We start from the raw sequence: 17,706 nt of genomic DNA on the forward strand, positions 1-17,706 counted from the left end.
ATTTACTACTTAAAAAATTTAATAATATTGAAAAAAATTCCAAGGTAAAATCGCAAAAAGGTGGTAATTTAACATCAGGTGAGAAAGCTTCTCTTTTAAAACTCAAAAATAATACAGAGATAGTCATTAAAGCTGCAGATAAGGGAGGTGGTATAGTGGTTCAGGACCGAGGTGACTACATAAAAGAAGCCTATAATATATTGTCTAACCATGAGTTCTATTCCAAAATAACCAATGACCCTTTTTCAGAAAGGCAAAAAGCTTACAATTCCATGATCAAGGAAGCCTTTGATAGTGGTGTCTTGAATGAGAATGAGAGTAAGTTTCTTTCTATAACAAACCCAAGCGTACCTTTTATGTACCATATTCCTAAAATTCACAAGAGTCTGGAAAATCCCCCTGGTCGCCCCATTATTTCTGGTATTGGTTCCCTAACCTCAAACCTATCCAACTATATAGATAGCATTATGCAGTTACATGTCACCCAACTGAGGAGCTATATTAAGGATTCTGCACATGTGATCAAACTTATCAGAAATATTAAATGGAAAGATAGTTATGTATTTGTTACAGTTGATGTATGCTCGCTATATACAAATATCAAACATGAAATTGGACTTGAAAGTATTAAATTATTTATGGATACAGATCCGAGATTATCGGACAAACAAAAACAGTTTTTAATGTCGGGAATGGAGTTTATTTTAAAAAACAACTATTTTACCTTCTTGGGTGAACTGTACCACCAGACACGTGGTGCAGCAATGGGATCACGGGTAGCACCTACATATGCTAATTTATTTATGGGTCACTTTGAGAATTCTTTTATCTATAATAGTGCTTTTACTGATTGTATGGTGTTTTATGGACGTTATATTGATGATCTTGTTTTTATTTGGGACACAACTTTTAATCCTCCAGAATTTTTAATGTCAGAGCTCAAAAACAACCCCTGGGGCCTTGATTTTACTTCTGTTTTTAACAAAACCGCTATCAATTATCTAGATGTGACATTTTTTATTGTGGATGGAGAGATTCATACAAAAAACTTTTTTTAAAAAGTAGATAGTAATAGCTATGTTCATTATAATAGCAACCATCTCGATAAATGGCTTTGCAACATTCCAAAAAGCCAGTTTATGCGTATTAGGAAAAATTGTTCTTCTGATAGTGATTTTAATGATCAATCTGAGATTTTAAAAAATAAGTTTTTAGCACAAAAATACCCCAGGGAGTTGGTAAACAGAGCTTTTGAGCATGTTTTTAAGAATTTTAATCAAGAATTGTTATTAAAAAAAGAAAAAGCTGACACTGCAGCCAGCTCAGAAGAATATACCTGTAGTTTTTTAACCACATTCAGTACAGACCACAAATTCATTAAAAAATCTATTAATGAGTTGTGGTACATAGTAAGAGAGGATAATATACTGGGAAAGCTGGTGCCTCAACATCCTAAAATTATTTTTAGGAGAGCACCCAACCTGAGAAATAAACTGGCACCCAGCAGACTTCTTGATGAACGAAAAAAATCACCTGCTTCACAAAAACCAGGGATCTTCAAATGTCTTCACAAGAAATGTCTGTGTTGTGGTATTATTGCACATACTAGTACAGCATTTAAACACCCCTCTTTTCCTCACCCCTTCCCAATCAGTCACTTTTTCACCTGCACCACCTCCTTCGTTATTTACATTATTACTTGTCCTTGCAACAAGATATATGTTGGCAGGACAACACAACCACTTCACCTCCGCATGAATTCCCACCGACACAATATTAAAATAGGTTATTTTAAGCATGGTCTTTCCAGACACTTTAGTATCTCACACAATAGTAATCCTTTATTATTTCGTGTTCACCCCATTGATCACGTTCCTGCACATGTCCCTAATCGCACACAGTCACTTAACAAGAAAGAGGTTTTTTGGATATACACCTTGAATTCCCTTGAGCCTGAAGGGCTAAATGTAATGTCAGATATCCTTTAACCTACAAAACCTCTAACTGAAGTGTGGTTGCTTATACTGAGCCTCACTCCAATAACTACCTCTGGTCCCATGGGAGGGTTCTAGTAAAAATTATAAGAATTATAATATAATTTTTTGTATAATCAGTAAACCATTGCTCTTTTGTTCCTTTTTACAAGATTTTGTCTTCCTTTTTCCCATAAGAACATTTCCAGATGTTCTCATCTCCACAAGAAAAATCAAGAAGGAACCATCAGTAGTCTGTGGCACAATGACTTGAACAGCCTAGATAATGGAACTACTACACAAAGCTCCCCGGTTCGAATACTCATTGGGCTACCTTAGATTCCTGCCTATTTTTAATTTCTTTTTTTTTTTTTTTGTATACATATTTTTTATATTTCACACACTTTTATGCAGGGTTGGTTTTATTAATTTTTTTTTTGGTTTTTAATATTAATCAATGTTTTTAGGATATAAATAGTAATGTGTAATGTTTCTATGTTACTATATATGTTTTTAAATCTTGCTTATGTATCATAGTACAAGGGCCTTTGTGCCCCTCCCCTTCCTTTGTATAAATACACCCTGTATTGTGTTATGTACCACATGCCCTGAAGAAGAGAGCAGGAAAGCTCTTGAAACGCGTAGGCTTCAATAAACTTCCTAGAATCTACCTCATGTGCGCGGTCTTCAGTTTGCCTAAAACTACTACCCTCAACATCCTTTTGGATTTTCGTGGAGACCTGCTGCTACGGTTATGCCTGCATGGGAGTTGTGACCTAGGTTCACAACTTCAATAGGTGAGCACATTCCCTACTAAGGACTGTATTCTTTCATATACAGTGTGACACATTGGGGGCGCCTTGTTGTTTTTTTTTTTTTTTTTCCTTTAAAATATACTCTCACAAATACCAGAGGTATTTACCAGGGTGTGAAGGATGGGGAAGAAAATAAGGCAGGTAAGGCTGGTTTCACACTTGCGTTTTTGAACGCATGCGTTTTTTAAAAAAAACGCATGGTGCAAAAACGCATGTAAACGCATGTAAACGCTGCGTTTTTTTGACGCATGCGTTAAACGCGTGTGTCCAAAAAACGCAGCGTTTACACGCGTTTACATGCGTTTTTGCATGCGTTTGCGTTTTTTTAACATTTTTCCAAAAAAAAAAAAAATAAATAAAAAAAACCCCAGACACAACCAATGGGAATAGAGAGGGCGTATATGATTGTCTCTCAATATATTGACCCTAGGGGAACAGAAATTTTCAGAGCTTGCTACTGTTTCCGGTGTCACGATGGATCTTTCTATGGATAACTTTTATTTCAAACTGGAGTTCAGCTTCAAGATTTTCATTGCCTGTGTTTTTGCTTGGGAGCAAGACCGAAACCGCCAAAGATGGAGAAGGAGACAGCGTCGGCGTTTTTGGAGGCACCCCATCATTGAAGTGCGTGAGAGCCGTGGAGCATATCACACGCTCTATGCGGAGCTGAATGCCAACCCGGAGAAATTCCAGGATTATACCAGAATGTCTCAAGATTCTTTCCGGGATTTACTGGCTCGTGTTGAAGGATCCATAAGGCGACAGGACACACGGCTCCGTAGAGCGATTCCACCTGAGGAACGTCTGTTAGTGACATTACGGTACGTTCCTAAACTAAACCAATGACCGTCAACTTTGTTGTTATGACATGTTTTCTATGTTTTTTTTTTTTTATTATTTATTTTTTTTTAAAACACACCATTAGAACCGATTTTTAATTTTTTTTGTTTTTGTTTCTTTTTCTTCTAGATTTCTTGCCACAGGAGAGAGTTTATCTTCCCTGCACTTCCAATATCGCCTTGGAATCTCAACCCTCTCCGGAATTGTTGTGGACACCTGTCGTGCGTTATGGAATGCACTCCGTGAGGAGTTTATACCCGTACCCACCGTGGACATGTGGCGGGAAATTTCAACTACATTTTTGAACGTGTGTGATTTCCCAAACTGTTTAGGGGCGGTGGATGGAAAGCACATCCGCATTGTCAAACCGGCCAGAACCGGATCTGAGTTTTATAATTATAAAAAATATTTTTCGGTAGTGCTTATGGCAATAGCGGATGCGGAGTGTCGCTTCATCGCCGTGGATATTGGAGCTTTTGGCCGTGGCAATGATTCCCAAACCTTCAAGAGCTCGGATATGGGCCGTCGGTTGTATGGCAACAATTTTAATTTTCCCCCTCCACAGCCTCTCCCCAACACTCAAGGCCCACCGCTGCCATTTGTTATGGTTGGGGATGAGGCCTTCCAAATGTGTGAAAATCTCCTGAAGCCCTATTCTAGTAGGGACTTGGACCACACTAGAAGAATATTCAACTACAGACTGACCAGGGCCAGAAGAACCGTAGAGTGCAGCTTTGGCATTCTTGTTGCTAAATGGCGCATTCTTGCAACAGCCATCAATCTAAAAGTGGAAACAGTGGACGAGGTGGTCAAAGCCTGTGTGGTGCTACACAATTATATAATGGCTAAGGAGCGACCCCACATTGAACTTGATGAACCTGTTGCACACCCATTGCCTGATTTTCAGCATCACCCGATGCGGTCAACTGCAGCCGTTGGTCTTATGCGGGACCAATTTGCGGCCTATTTTGTGTCCGATATTGGACGTGTGTCATGGCAGGACAATGTTGTTTAAATGTCCTGTTGTATGTTTATGTTTACCAATTATTAAACACTGATAAACATTTTTCTAATTAATAAACTTTTTTGTGTTCACCATGTCTAATATCTTTTTCCTGTCTAAACAAAGGTTGACCAAAGATGGGCAGTAGATATGTATATCATATTTTGTAATCCAAAACCAGGAGTGGGTGATAGTTGTTGAGGTAATAAATTTTAAATTTTTCATCGTAATTTACCTATGTTGCACTCCCTATTTTGGTTTTCAAAGAATGATATAAACCACGTGCCCCATACTTATAATAATGGTACAAAATTTTTAATTATTTTTATTTATTAATTCTAATATTGTTGACGTCATTGCGTCAAGACTGTCACGGTCTCTATATCCATCAAGTCAAGTGTAAGCAATAATAAATTCATGATAAACATATACATGATCATGAATTCACAATTTCTTACACCTGGCCTGGTGAGCATAGATATGTAGAGTGTGAGAACACTTGTCCCATCTGTTTGACAACCATTGTCACATAATGAGCTATATAGAATATGGTGAATATACAAGGCAGTAATCAACTTAATCGGTCAGGTATATATTTTGACATATGACCGTTTCAGTTAATTTCTGAACTTGATTTCCACCATTTTCTCTTTGTACATTGACACTACACTAGGTACAAAAATAAAAGAGTATGGAAATAAATACTATTTTTTTGGCCAACTCATATCTGTATACTAAAGAAACACATATAGATGTTGTCTTGTATTTTATACTACTGGAGATATGTGTAGGCCAAAAGAATAAGTGTGTGATGAAGTTTATTGGTGTGTATTGAGAGAGGTGATAGACACAATAAACCAAACATAATTTTTTCAAATAAACTTTTTTTTTATTGAGGAAAAAGAAAACAAATTTATTTTTTGGTACCGCGCCGGGTTGAACCACGCCGGCTTGGGGTTGAGTAACGTAACTGGGGGGTATTCAGAACTGAAGCCTGGCTCACCATGGAGGAGGCAGAGGTGGCAGGAGAATGGGCAACAAAACTTGAAGGGTCTGGAAGTTCGGGGATGGGGCTTAAAACATGAGGGGCTTGAGACACACTGGAATGTTGAGACACATCGGTAGGTGATGGGGGAGGAATAATCAAAGTTTTTTGTTTTTTATGCGTTTTGCCAGTTTTACGTTGGGTTTTCCGGGTTGGGGGAAGTCTTCTTGGGCTATGTTGTACAGTGTGGGCGGGAGACACGTCAGGACCCGTCTCCACACAGTCAGTCTCCATTGTGGAGCGCTCGGCAATGTCTGAGTCCAATGGGGGGAAAGATAAACTCACGCCTGGGTCCTGGTGCCTCGTTGGGGGTGGGGAAACAAAAACCCTTCCAGGATCCTGGTGCCTCGTTGGGGGGGGGGGGGAAACAAATCCCATAACAGTGTCCTGCTGCATTGCTGGTGGGGGGGAACATAAAGCCATGGATGTGTCCTGCTGCATCAGGGTGGGTCCTGCCTGGAAAGGTATGGCTTGGTCGTGCTGCATCATGGGGGGCCCGGTGCGATACGCCATGGATGGGTCCTGCTGCATCGGGGGGTGTCCTGCCAGGAAAGCAACGCCTCGGTCCTGCTGCATCGGGGTGGGTCCGGTCCGGTATGCAACGCCTCGGTCCTGCTGCATCGGGGTGGGTCCGGTCCGGTATGCAACGCCTCGGTCCTGCTGCATCGGGGTGGGTCCGGTCCGGTATGCCAGGCCTCGGTCCTGCTGCATCTGGGGTGGGCCGGTCCGATATTGCATGGATGGGTCCTGCTGCATCGGGAGGGTGCCGGCCCGATAAGCCATGCCAGGGTCCTGCGTCCTCGTGGTGTCAGCGGAGGAGGTCCAAGCCGGAGCAGCGGTCGTCACGGTGGTGGCGGTGGGATGTCCAACAGCACTCGTCATCGTGTTGGCGCTGTAGTGGAGTACACCTGTAGAGGGAATAGAGGTGGCCGTGCAGTGGTATGCAGCAGAGGTAGGAATAGTGTTTACTTGTGACAGTGACGGCACAGTTGGATAGGCCGCCACATTACGACTCTGACTCTGCTGCATAGCCTGCACAAAAGCAACATTGCAGGCCTGCATCACACTCAGCTGGAGATCAGGGCTAAGGTGTTCCGACATGCCCTCTAGGATTTGATTGAAAAAATGCTGAGCTGGCTTATTGAGGTCGGCTTTCAATTGATCAACGCTTTTGGCGACATCCTGGATGCGGCAATTTAAGAGATTATGGTTCGCATCCATTCTGTCACCTAAAGCCTTGATAGCATCATGTAAAACCGAGCTCAAGTGTAAAAACTCGGGCATGAGGGACCTATCCGAAGCCCTCTGTCGCTGCCGGGATGAGCCCGCCAAAATGGGTGCAGCGAAAGAGGACTGCGAAAGGGGAAGACCTGATGGGCCAGCCCCCTGGTCTCCAGTGAGTGTGGAAGACCCACCTGGTGCTGCGCTGCTGGATGGCTGGGACGGGTCCGTGGCTTCCGGCTGAAGGACCGCTCCAGCACCTGTGGCGACAGTCGTGCAGTGTGTGCTGTGAAAAAACAAAACAGAAAATTAATACCAAACTACAACAAGACGGTACATCCTGTGGAATTAAAAGTGACAGATTATGTCAATGCAATACAACCGGAGGCATGTGAGAAATACTTACGTTCTCATGAGAAGGACCGGTCTCAGGAAGGCCAACACACGGTGGTATTTGTAGAGCCGGTGCCTTGCTCCGGAACCACTAGCTGCACTCTTCTCTGCACGTAGGTCACAGTTGAAGCGGTCCTTCATGGAACGCCAACGTGTCCTTACTTTTTCCACTGTGAAATAACAATAAAATATAATGGTCAGAATAAGAACTTTTGGCCGTGCTCTTGTGACTGTGTGTGATGACAGAAACTACGAAAAGTTTCTTTCATCACACACAGTCAAGAGAGCATGGCCAAGGTCTGTTGCTTCACACTACCGTGCAATACTTACCAAATGCATTACGGACCCGTGGCGTGGAATTCTCCCAGCCATCCCACAACGCTTGGGCCACCTCACTCCACAAACGACGGAGAACACTATTGACGGCGTGCTGTTTATCCCGGCTGTCCCACAACGGGACTCGCTCCTGGACCAGACTGATCAGCAGGTCATTATCAATCCGGTCGTCGTCCCGTTGTGAAACCTAAAATTAAAACAAAATCATTTAAGTTTGCTCAACCACATTTGTAAAAAATAAGACACGAAGATGAGAAAGGGCAGGAATATGAAAGACAACTTTCAGAAAAGGATGATATAAGAAATATGTATAGAAAAACAAGGGTACAGAAAGGAAGTTAAAAGAATATTACAATAAGGACAGTCTGCCTGGTATACATACCCGCTGCCGTCTTCCACCTGGACCTTGACTCCGCTGCTCAGTACCTCTCTGTCCCTCTGTTGAAGTGCTCTATAAAATTAAAAAAAAAAAATTGCCTCATGTGTCGATGTGACAGTCAATACTTACCAAGCTGACGTACAAAAAACATACCTCGCTCACGTGATCCACTTCTGATTGACGTGGCTGGAACTCCTCATCAGACGAGGAAACCGGAGAAGACATTCTGATGCGTGTTGAAAGAAAAAAAATAGAAGAAATTAGGAGATGTAGATCCAAAAAATTGAAAATGAATGCATTGGCTAGGATATACTCACATTGCTCTGTGTCTTGTCCAAGAATGCGTCCGGGCAGGGTGCTGTCTTCTTTGGAGTCTGATGAGAAGTGACCAGAAACTTCCCCCCACCTTCCCTTTATAACCTTGCTGCTATGGGAGAGTCTTATCAGTGTCTAGACATCTTTATCTACAGTTAATTCAGTGGTGCCAAAAAAAACGCATGCGTCAAAAAAACGCATGCAAACGCATGCAAACGCATGTCAAAAAAAAACGCATGCGTCTCCATTGACTCCAATGCATTTTTTTGTCCAAAAAAAACGCATGTAAACGCATGCGTTTTTTTAGGAAAAAAAAACGCCCCTCAAAATACTACAAGTTGCATTTTATAAAATGAACGCATGCAGTTAAAAAACGCATGCGTTCACAAACGCATGCAAACGCGGACACCAAAAAACGCATGCGTTTTCAATGTTAAATATAGGGGAAAAAAACGCATGCGTTTTTTTGGTAAAAAACGCAGCGTTCAAAAACGCAAGTGTGAAAGCAGCCTAAGAATGAGGAATTTCGAAGCATACAAACCAAGCAACAGTCGCACACTCCTCCAGCTCTCCTTATCCACACCAGCTCCTCTCTCTCCAGGTCTATGTAACAAGTGCTAACTCAGACAAGGACCTGGCCAGAAGGCCTAGCTTTTATAGGAGAGAGGGGTGGCTAACAGAGCACAGCTGAATGCAGGGATTTCCACATGGCCCATTAACCTGTCCTGCTGAAAGAAAACAAACACATTTAAAGGGAACCTGTCACCCCCCAGGCGTTTTTAACTAAAAGAGCCACCTTGTGCAGCAGTAATGCTGCATTCTGACAAGGTGGCTCTTTTAGTTCTGGGTGCTGTAACTGCCGAAATAATCAGTTTTGTAATTTACCCTAAATACCTTTTCTTTAGTCAAGGAGGCAGGCCTTTCCCCCCTGCTGCAGACGCCACACAGCCATCACTCAAATGTTCTTGGCGCCGGGTGCCGCCTCCTCACCGCTGTTTTGAAATGAGCCGGTGCCTGCGCTCTTTTCTCCTGCCTTGGGCAGGCGCAGTGAGCGCTGCCCGTCTGTCCTCATATGCAGTCTAGCTGACTACACCTGTGCGGTCGCCCTGCCTGTGAATCCCAGCCCCGCAGTGTCTTCTGATTTATTCTCACTACGGGGCTGGGATTCACAGTTTGTCTCGTGTGTCAAGGTTGCCTTTTCCAGATGGCATGTTTCAGCTCTTTCCAAAGATGCTCAATAGGATTTAGGTCAGGGCTCATAGAAGGCCACTTCAGAATAGTCCAATGTTTTCCTCTGAGCCATCTTTGGGTGTTTTTAGCTGTGTGTTTTGGGTCATTATCCTGTTCCAAGACTCATTACCTGCGACTGAGACCAAGCTTTCTGACACTGGGCAGCACATTTCTCTATAGAATCCGTTGATAGTCTTGAGATTTCATTGTACCCTGCATAGATTCTAGACACCCTGTGCCATATGCAGCAAAGTAGCCCCAGAACATAACAGAGCCTCCACCATGTTTCACAGTGGGGACAGTGTGCTTTTCTTGATATGCTTAATTTTTGTGAACATACAGCTGATGTGCCTTGCCAGAAAGTTCAATTTTTGTCTCATCTGGCAAAAAGACAAACAGAAAAGGAAGGTCATAGATGGGGATCACCACACAATGGATTTGAGCAAAATATAAACACAGCTTTATTGATAAATATACACAAATATGAAACATGCATTTAAGAAAAACACGCACATTTAAAAACAATTAAAAAAGGTAACATCCTTGTTCCTATGTAGCAAAGCCTGTAATAAGGCTTAACACCTGCGCCAGAAAACTGGGCAAATCTATGTAGAAGGGTGCCTATATGGACACCACTGAGCCTGCACTCAAGAAGTGTAATGTAATAGGGCTAATCTATGAATGGTCATTGTGGGTGAGCCAAAGTAGACAATAGTCCTACCTCACCCAGATATGGTAAGCACCAATAGACACTTTGATAAACACCTTAGATAGCAAAATAGCCTTAGTACATATATACAGACCTACCAAATCAATTTCCCCACATAGCCAAGATGCAAGCCTGGATGTAAAAAGCCCTATGTAAAGCCGTTCACATGCTGTGCCAGGAGCCCATCCCTAGCCGTGCAGAGCCTAATGGCAAAAGATAGCAAAAAATGACAACATGGGCGCAGGTGGAGCGGAGACCCAACGCGTGTCGCCACACAAACGTGGCTTCGTCAGGGGTACCCTTTTTTGCTATCTTTTGCCATTAGGCTCTGCACGGCTAGGGATGGGCTCCTGGCACAGCATGTGAACGGCTTTACATAGGGCTTTTTACATCCAGGCTTGCATCTTGGCTATGTGGGGAAATTGATTTGGTAGGTCTGTATATATGTACTAAGGCTATTTTGCTATCTAAGGTGTTTATCAAAGTGTCTATTGGTGCTTACCATATCTGGGTGAGGTAGGACTATTGTCTACTTTGGCTCACCCACAATGACCATTCATAGATTAGCCCTATTACATTACACTTCTTGAGTGCAGGCTCAGTGGTGTCCATATAGGCACCCTTCTACATAGATTTGCCCAGTTTTCTGGCGCAGGTGTTAAGCCTTATTACAGGCTTTGCTACATAGGAACAAGGATGTTACCTTTTTTAATTGTTTTTAAATGTGCGTGTTTTTCTTAAATGCATGTTTCATATTTGTGTATATTTATCAATAAAGCTGTGTTTATATTTTGCTCAAATCCATTGTGTGGTGATCCCCATCTATGACCTTCCTTTTCTGTTTGTCTTTTTGCTATATACAATTGTTGGTCAGGGTGATCCCACTGTGTATACCGTGGTGCCCCCTCATACATATATGACTTTTTGTCTCATCTGTTCATAGGACATTCTCCCATAAGCTTTGTGACTGGTCAACATGTAGTTTGGCAAATTCCAGTCTGGCTTTTTATGATTTTTTTTCAACAATGGTGTCCTCCTTAGTCGTCTCCCAGGAAGTCAACTTTGGCTCATACAACAACGGATGGTGCGATCTGACACTGATGTTCCTTGAGCTTGAAGTTCACCTTTAATCTGTTTACAAATTTTTCAGGGCTCTTTTGTTACCATTCATATTATCCATCTCTTTGATTTGTCATCAATTTTCCTACTGCGGCCACATCCAGGGAGGTTGGCTACAGTCCCATGGATCTTAAATTTCTGAATAATACAGCTCTGGCACAAATTAAGAGACCACTGCAAAATGTTCAGTTTGTCTGATTTTTCTCTTTATAGGTACAGTGGGGCAAAAAAGTATTTAGTCAGTCAGCAATAGTGCAAGTTCCACCACTTAAAAAGATGAGAGGCGTCTGTAATTTACATCATAGGTAGACCTCAACTATGGGAGACAAACTGAGAAAAAAAAATCCAGAAAATCACATTGTCTGTTTTTTTTATCATTTTATTTGCATAATATGGTGGAAAATAAGTATTTGGTCAGAAACAAAATTTCATCTCAATACTTTGTAATATATCCTTTGTTGGCAATGACAGAGGTCAAACGTTTTCTGTAAGTCTTCACAAGGTTGCCACACACTGTTGTTGGTATGTTGGCCCATTCCTCCATGCAGATCTCCTCTAGAGCAGTGATGTTTTTGGCTTTTCGCTTGGCAACACGGACTTTCAACTCCCTCCAAAGGTTTTCTATAGGGTTGAGATCTGGAGACTGGCTAGGCCACTCCAGGACCTTGAAATGCTTCTTACGAAGCCACTCCTTCGTTGCCCTGGCGGTGTGCTTTGGATCATTGTCATGTTGAAAGACCCAGCCACGTTTCATCTTCAATGCCCTTGCTGATGGAAGGAGGTTTGCACTCAAAATCTCACGATACATGGCCCCATTCATTCTTTCATGTACCCGGATCAGTCGTCCTGGCCCCTTTGCAGACAAACAGCCCCAAAGCATGATGTTTCCACCACCATGCTTTACAGTAGGTATGGTGTTTGATGGATGCAACTCAGTATTCTTTTTCCTCCAAACACGACAAGTTGTGTTTCTACCAAACAGTTCCAGTTTGGTTTCATCAGATCATAGGACATTCTCCCAAAACTCCTCTGGATCATCCAAATGCTCTCTAGCAAACTTCAGACTGGCCCGGACATGTACTGGCTTAAGCAGTGGGACACGTCTGGCACTGCAGGATCTGAGTCCATGGTGGCGTAGTGTGTTACTTATGGTAGGCCTTGTTACATTGGTCCCAGCTCTCTGCAGTTCATTCACTAGGTCCCCCCGCGTGGTTCTGGGATTTTTGCTCACCGTTCTTGTGATCATTCTGACCCCACGGGGTGGGATTTTGCGTGGAGCCCCAGATCGAGGGAGATTATCAGTGGTCTTGAATGTCTTCCATTTTCTAATTATTGCTCCCACTGTTGATTTCTTCACTCCAAGCTGGTTGGCTATTGCAGATTCAGTCTTCCCAGCCTGGTGCAGGGCTACAATTTTGTTTCTGGTGTCCTTTGACAGCTCTTTGGTCTTCACCATAGTGGAGTTTGGAGTCAGACTGTTTGAGGGTGTGCACAGGTGTCTTTTTATACTGATAACAAGTTTAAACAGGTGCCATTACTACAGGTAATGAGTGGAGGAAAGATGAGACTCTTAAAGAAGAAGTTACAGGTCTGTGAGAGCCAGAAATCTTGATTGTTTGTTTCTGACCAAATACTTATTTTCCACCTTAATATGCAAATAAAATGATAAAAAAACAGACAATGTGATTTTCTGGATTTTTTTTTCTCAGTTTGTCTCCCATAGTTGAGGTCTACCTATGATGTAAATTACAGACACCTCTCATCTTTTTAAGTGGTGGAACTTGCACTATTGCTGACTGACTAAATACTTTTTGCCCCACTGTATATTTTTGAGTAAAATTCTAATTTTTCATTTATTCTATAAACTACTGACAACATGTCTCCGAATTTCCAAGCAACACATTTTGTATTTTTTTTCTGAAAAGGAGAAAATTAGAAAAAAAAACAGTGCTTTCAGACCTCAAATAATGCAAAGAAAACAAGTTCATAATCATTTAGAAACAACAATACTAATGGTTTAAATCAGGAAGAGTTCAGAAATCAATATTTTGTGGAATAACCATGATTTTAGTCACAGCTTTCATGCGTCTTGGCATGCTTTCCACCAGTCTTTCACACTGCTCCTGGCCCAAAGATTTAAGCAGTTGTTCTTTGTTTGATGGATTGTGACTATCCATCATCCTCTTAATTACATTCCAGAGGTTTTCAATGGGGTTCAGGTCTGGAGATTGGGCTGCCCATGACAGGGTTTTGATGTGGTGGTCTCTTAATTTTTGCCAGAACTGTATATACATGATGCATAGTACCAAGATATATAAAAGTAAGGCTATATATGCATGCCATGGCCAGGAACCATATAAATAAAACAGTATGTTAGTAAAGTACTGATTAAATGAGGTAGTCAATAAATCCCCATGAAATACACTTAGTAGTGTACAATTATTTTCAGTATAATAGGGACCCAGCCATGGTCACGACACAGCCGTCGGGTGACCTGGGACCAGGGGCTCCATTTCTGGCCCTAACACTAGGGAGTACCCTAGCTCACCCTGTTCACCGGGATACTTCACATGGCGAAGTCGCCGGGGCCTTCGTCCCTGCCTTATCTCTTAAATTAGCCCTCCGTCTGTTCTCTTCCCCCACCGAGGGAGAAGGGGGCGCTACTGTGCATCGCAGTACACCAACCAGGGCAACAAAGACAAGGGGAAACTGAAAACGCCACACACACAAAATATTCACCCACATATAACAGAGGAATCCACCAGGGTGTGCAGGAAGGGGAAGAAAGCAAAACAGGGAAGGATAAGTGCAGCGCCCCAGAGTCCTGGTCGTTGCAGTACTGAAGCTCTGCCGCTAAGGGGAGCTATGGTACGTCTGATGGCACTGAAGGAGTTCATCTGACCAGGTATCACATACACCAATACATTTCACAGCCGGGCCTCCAGGGGGAGCTAAGGGTGCTATTTATTAGGCCACTCCTCACCGTGTGGGTAAACTGGGGGTCAGGCAGGAAGTTAGAAAGAGAGCTGACTGGGTTGGAACCAGGCAACACCTTGTGGCAGAGGGTGTTGTGGGGGAAGATTCGGTAGGGTCCCGGTCAGGTTTGGGACCCTGACAGAGGCCTGGCAAACAGAGAGAACGTCACGGGACCGTGCCTGCTCAGCATAGCGGCGGTGCCCTAAGAAGGGACAAGAAGCGAGATATATTGTGCTGAGTGAGAAACGGGATCAAAGCAAGAAGGAGAATCCCAGTAGGAGTCGTGCTGTAAGACCGAGGCAACATCCTACTGAGGCGCACAGCCGCCGAGGAAGTATTTATATATCTAGCTCCAAGCAATACTTCAAACCAACGGCAGGACAGTCAGTCACAGGCGGGCTGTCTCACCTAAATCACCTACGCAGACATAGGGGGCAACCTGTGGAGAGGGGCGACTCTAGGGTCCCGGAAGAGCTCCGAGCCTACCCGTCATACGGGTGCGTCCCAACCGTAACATCAGGGAGGGACGGAGGATTAGCAGAACATCATCTAATCGAGTTGTGAGGGAACACGAGAAACAGACACAACAGTTGTGGGGACTATCCCGTAAGCACAGCAGGGGAGGACCACAACACATAGCGCTAGCAGGAAGGCACAGATTTCCACCTGCAAAGAGAACTCTGGAGGTGCCATTGGACCGGCCGGACTTGCGCAGCCTGGTGAACCGTATTCCGGACTGAGGACCCAGAGACCTTCAGTAAAGAGGTAAAGAGACTGCAACCTGGTGTCCTCGTTATTTACTGCACCGCACCACCACTACTATCCACATCTATTACTGTACGCCCCTCAGCAGGGTCACGGACCGGGTCTAGCCACCGTGACAACCCCAGAGCAGAGACTTGGAGGCCCGGTATCGGGTACCCCTCGGCCCTGCAGCAGTGGGGGCGCTACATAAGGAATTACCAAGCGTATAAACCAAACAACAGTTGCTTCTTCTCATACCAATTTCTCTCCAGCAGCATAAAGCTAACTCTGACGAGGATTAGTAATAGAGCCCAGATTATAGGGGAAAATATGTGTAAGTGGATTGGGAGCTTGCTCAGGGATAGGAAACAAAGGGTGGTTATCAATGGAGCACACTCGGACTGGGTCGCGGTTAGCAGTGGGGTACCACAGGGGTCAGTATTGGGCCCTCTTCTTTTTAACATATTTATTAATGACCTTGTAGGGGGCATTCAGAGTAGAATTTCAATATTTGCAGATGACACTAAACTCTGCAGGGTAATCAATACAGAGGAGGACAATTTTATATTACAGGATGATTTATGTAAACTAGAAGCTTGGGCTGATAAATGGCAAATGAGCTTTAATGGGGATAAATGTAAGGTCATGCACTTGGGTAGAAGTAATAAGATGTATAACTATGTGCTTAATTCTAAATCTCTGGGCAAAACCGTCAATGAAAAAGACCTGGGTGTATGGGTGGATGACAAACTCATATTCAGTGGCCAGTGTCAGGCAGCTGCTACAAAGGCAAATAAAATAATGGGATGCATTAAAAGAGGCATAGATGCTCATGAGGAGAACATAATTTTACCTCTATACAAGTCACTAGTTCGACCACACTTAGAATACTGTGCACAGTTCTGGTCTCCGGTGTATAAGAAAGACATAGCTGAACTAGAGCGGGTGCAGAGAAGAGCGACCAAGGTTATTAGAGGACTGGGGGGTCTGCAATACCAAGATAGGTTATTACACTTGGGGCTATTTAGTTTGGAAAAACGAAGGCTAAGGGGTGATCTTATGTTAATGTATAAATATATGAGGGGACAGTACAAAGACCTTTCCGATGATCTTTTTAATCATAGACCGGTGACAGGGACAAGGGGGCATCCTCTACGTCTGGAGGAAAAAAGGTTTAAGCATAATAACAGACGGGGATTCTTTACTGTAAGAGCAGTGAGACTATGGAACTCTCTGCCGTATGATTATGTAATGAGTGAGTCATTACTTAAATTTAAGAGGGGACTGGATACCTTTCTAGAAAAGTATAATGTTACAGGGTATATATATTAGATTCCTTGATAGGACGTTGATCCAGGGAACTAGTCTGATTGCCGTATGTTGGGGTCGGGAAGGAATTTTTTTCCCCATGGTGGAGCTTACTCTTACCACATGGGTTTTTTTTGCCTTCCCCTGGATCAACAAGTTAGGGCATGTTAGGCTATGGGTTGAAATAGATGGACTTAAAGTCTTCCTTCAACCTTAATAACTATATATGGATAAGGAGTGGCTAACCGAGCACAGCTGTGAACACAGGGATTTCTAACATGGCTGATTAACCCCTGTTCTGCTCGAAGAAATAAACACGTTTAATATGCTAGAGAAGTGCTTCTTCTCAGCACCAGAGTAGGAGCAAACAGACACTGCAGTGCTCTGGCTCCGCTCCATTGTGGTAAACATGTGACATACACGGAAATAAGTCAAATTAATGCAACATGTAGAGATAGAAAAACCCCTGTACGAAGCTTTTCAAACAAAACGTGGTGGGCACCTGGATATCTGCACTCTGCGGTTATATGTCTTTTGCTATCTATCTCTACATGTTGCATTTGACTTGTTTATGTGTATTTGCCATGGCTGGGTCCCTAATATGCTGAAAATATTTGTACACTACTAAGTGTGTTCCATGGGGATTTATTGACTGCCTCGTTATTATTTTTTATTTCGTACATACGTATATATCCCCAGGTTTATATTTATTTTTATATTTATTTTTGCTTATAAATTCTACCTGGTTGCACTTGCGCTTTACCTTATTTGCATTTGCACTTTAATCAGTACTTCTACTAACATACTGTTGTACTGTATTTATATGGTTCCTGGCCATGGTATGCATATATAGCCTTACATTGATATATCCAGATGTACCCACCTCTTCTGTTCGACATATGGTTCATATATGTTCTTTTTAAATCTTGTTCAATAATGGAGGTTTTAGCCCAAAAAAACCTGATTTATCTTAGTGTTAGTGTCTTGAATTTGCTTTTTGGGGAAAGTATTTGGGATCCAGGAGATTGCTGTAGTTACATTAGTAATTGATTTGATAATATTGTAAGTGTTGTTTTGAGCCTTGCTTAATTTTATATATAAAGCCGACTTGTTCCTGTCCCTGACCATAAGTGACTCATCAAGACTTCTCCTTTGTGCTTCCGTTACTGAATGAGCCAGTTGGAATGTCCACACTCGAATCTCAGCTTTATCCCATATGTGTACATATTTTGGGCAGTGAGAATAGAGCCAACAATGTTTCCAAGGAACTTTCCATATAACAAAGCCATAGTGAGCATTT

General features: G+C 42.8%; 2 protein-coding genes across 3 annotated transcripts in view; one reads left to right on the forward strand and one right to left on the reverse strand.

The window, feature by feature from the left end:
• LOC143784151 (aldehyde oxidase-like) overlaps positions 1 to 17,706 on the forward strand; it is a 181,190-nt gene that overhangs the window by 40,930 nt on the left and 122,554 nt on the right. The gene's annotated exons all lie outside the window — the stretch shown is intronic.
• Positions 5,316 to 8,750, reverse strand: LOC143784150 (uncharacterized). The gene is made up of 5 exons (XM_077272024.1): positions 8,159 to 8,750; positions 8,009 to 8,077; positions 7,621 to 7,813; positions 7,304 to 7,460; positions 5,316 to 7,183 (listed from the first exon to the last, which is right to left on the reverse strand). The coding sequence occupies exons 1-5, from the start codon at positions 8,228 to 8,230 to the stop codon at positions 5,545 to 5,547; spliced, it is 2,130 nt and encodes a 709-aa protein (XP_077128139.1). The 5' UTR covers positions 8,231 to 8,750; the 3' UTR covers positions 5,316 to 5,544.

Source organism: Ranitomeya variabilis, chromosome 7 (genome assembly GCF_051348905.1).
Source record: "Ranitomeya variabilis isolate aRanVar5 chromosome 7, aRanVar5.hap1, whole genome shotgun sequence".
In the NCBI taxonomy this organism is placed as follows: domain Eukaryota; kingdom Metazoa; phylum Chordata; class Amphibia; order Anura; family Dendrobatidae; genus Ranitomeya; species Ranitomeya variabilis.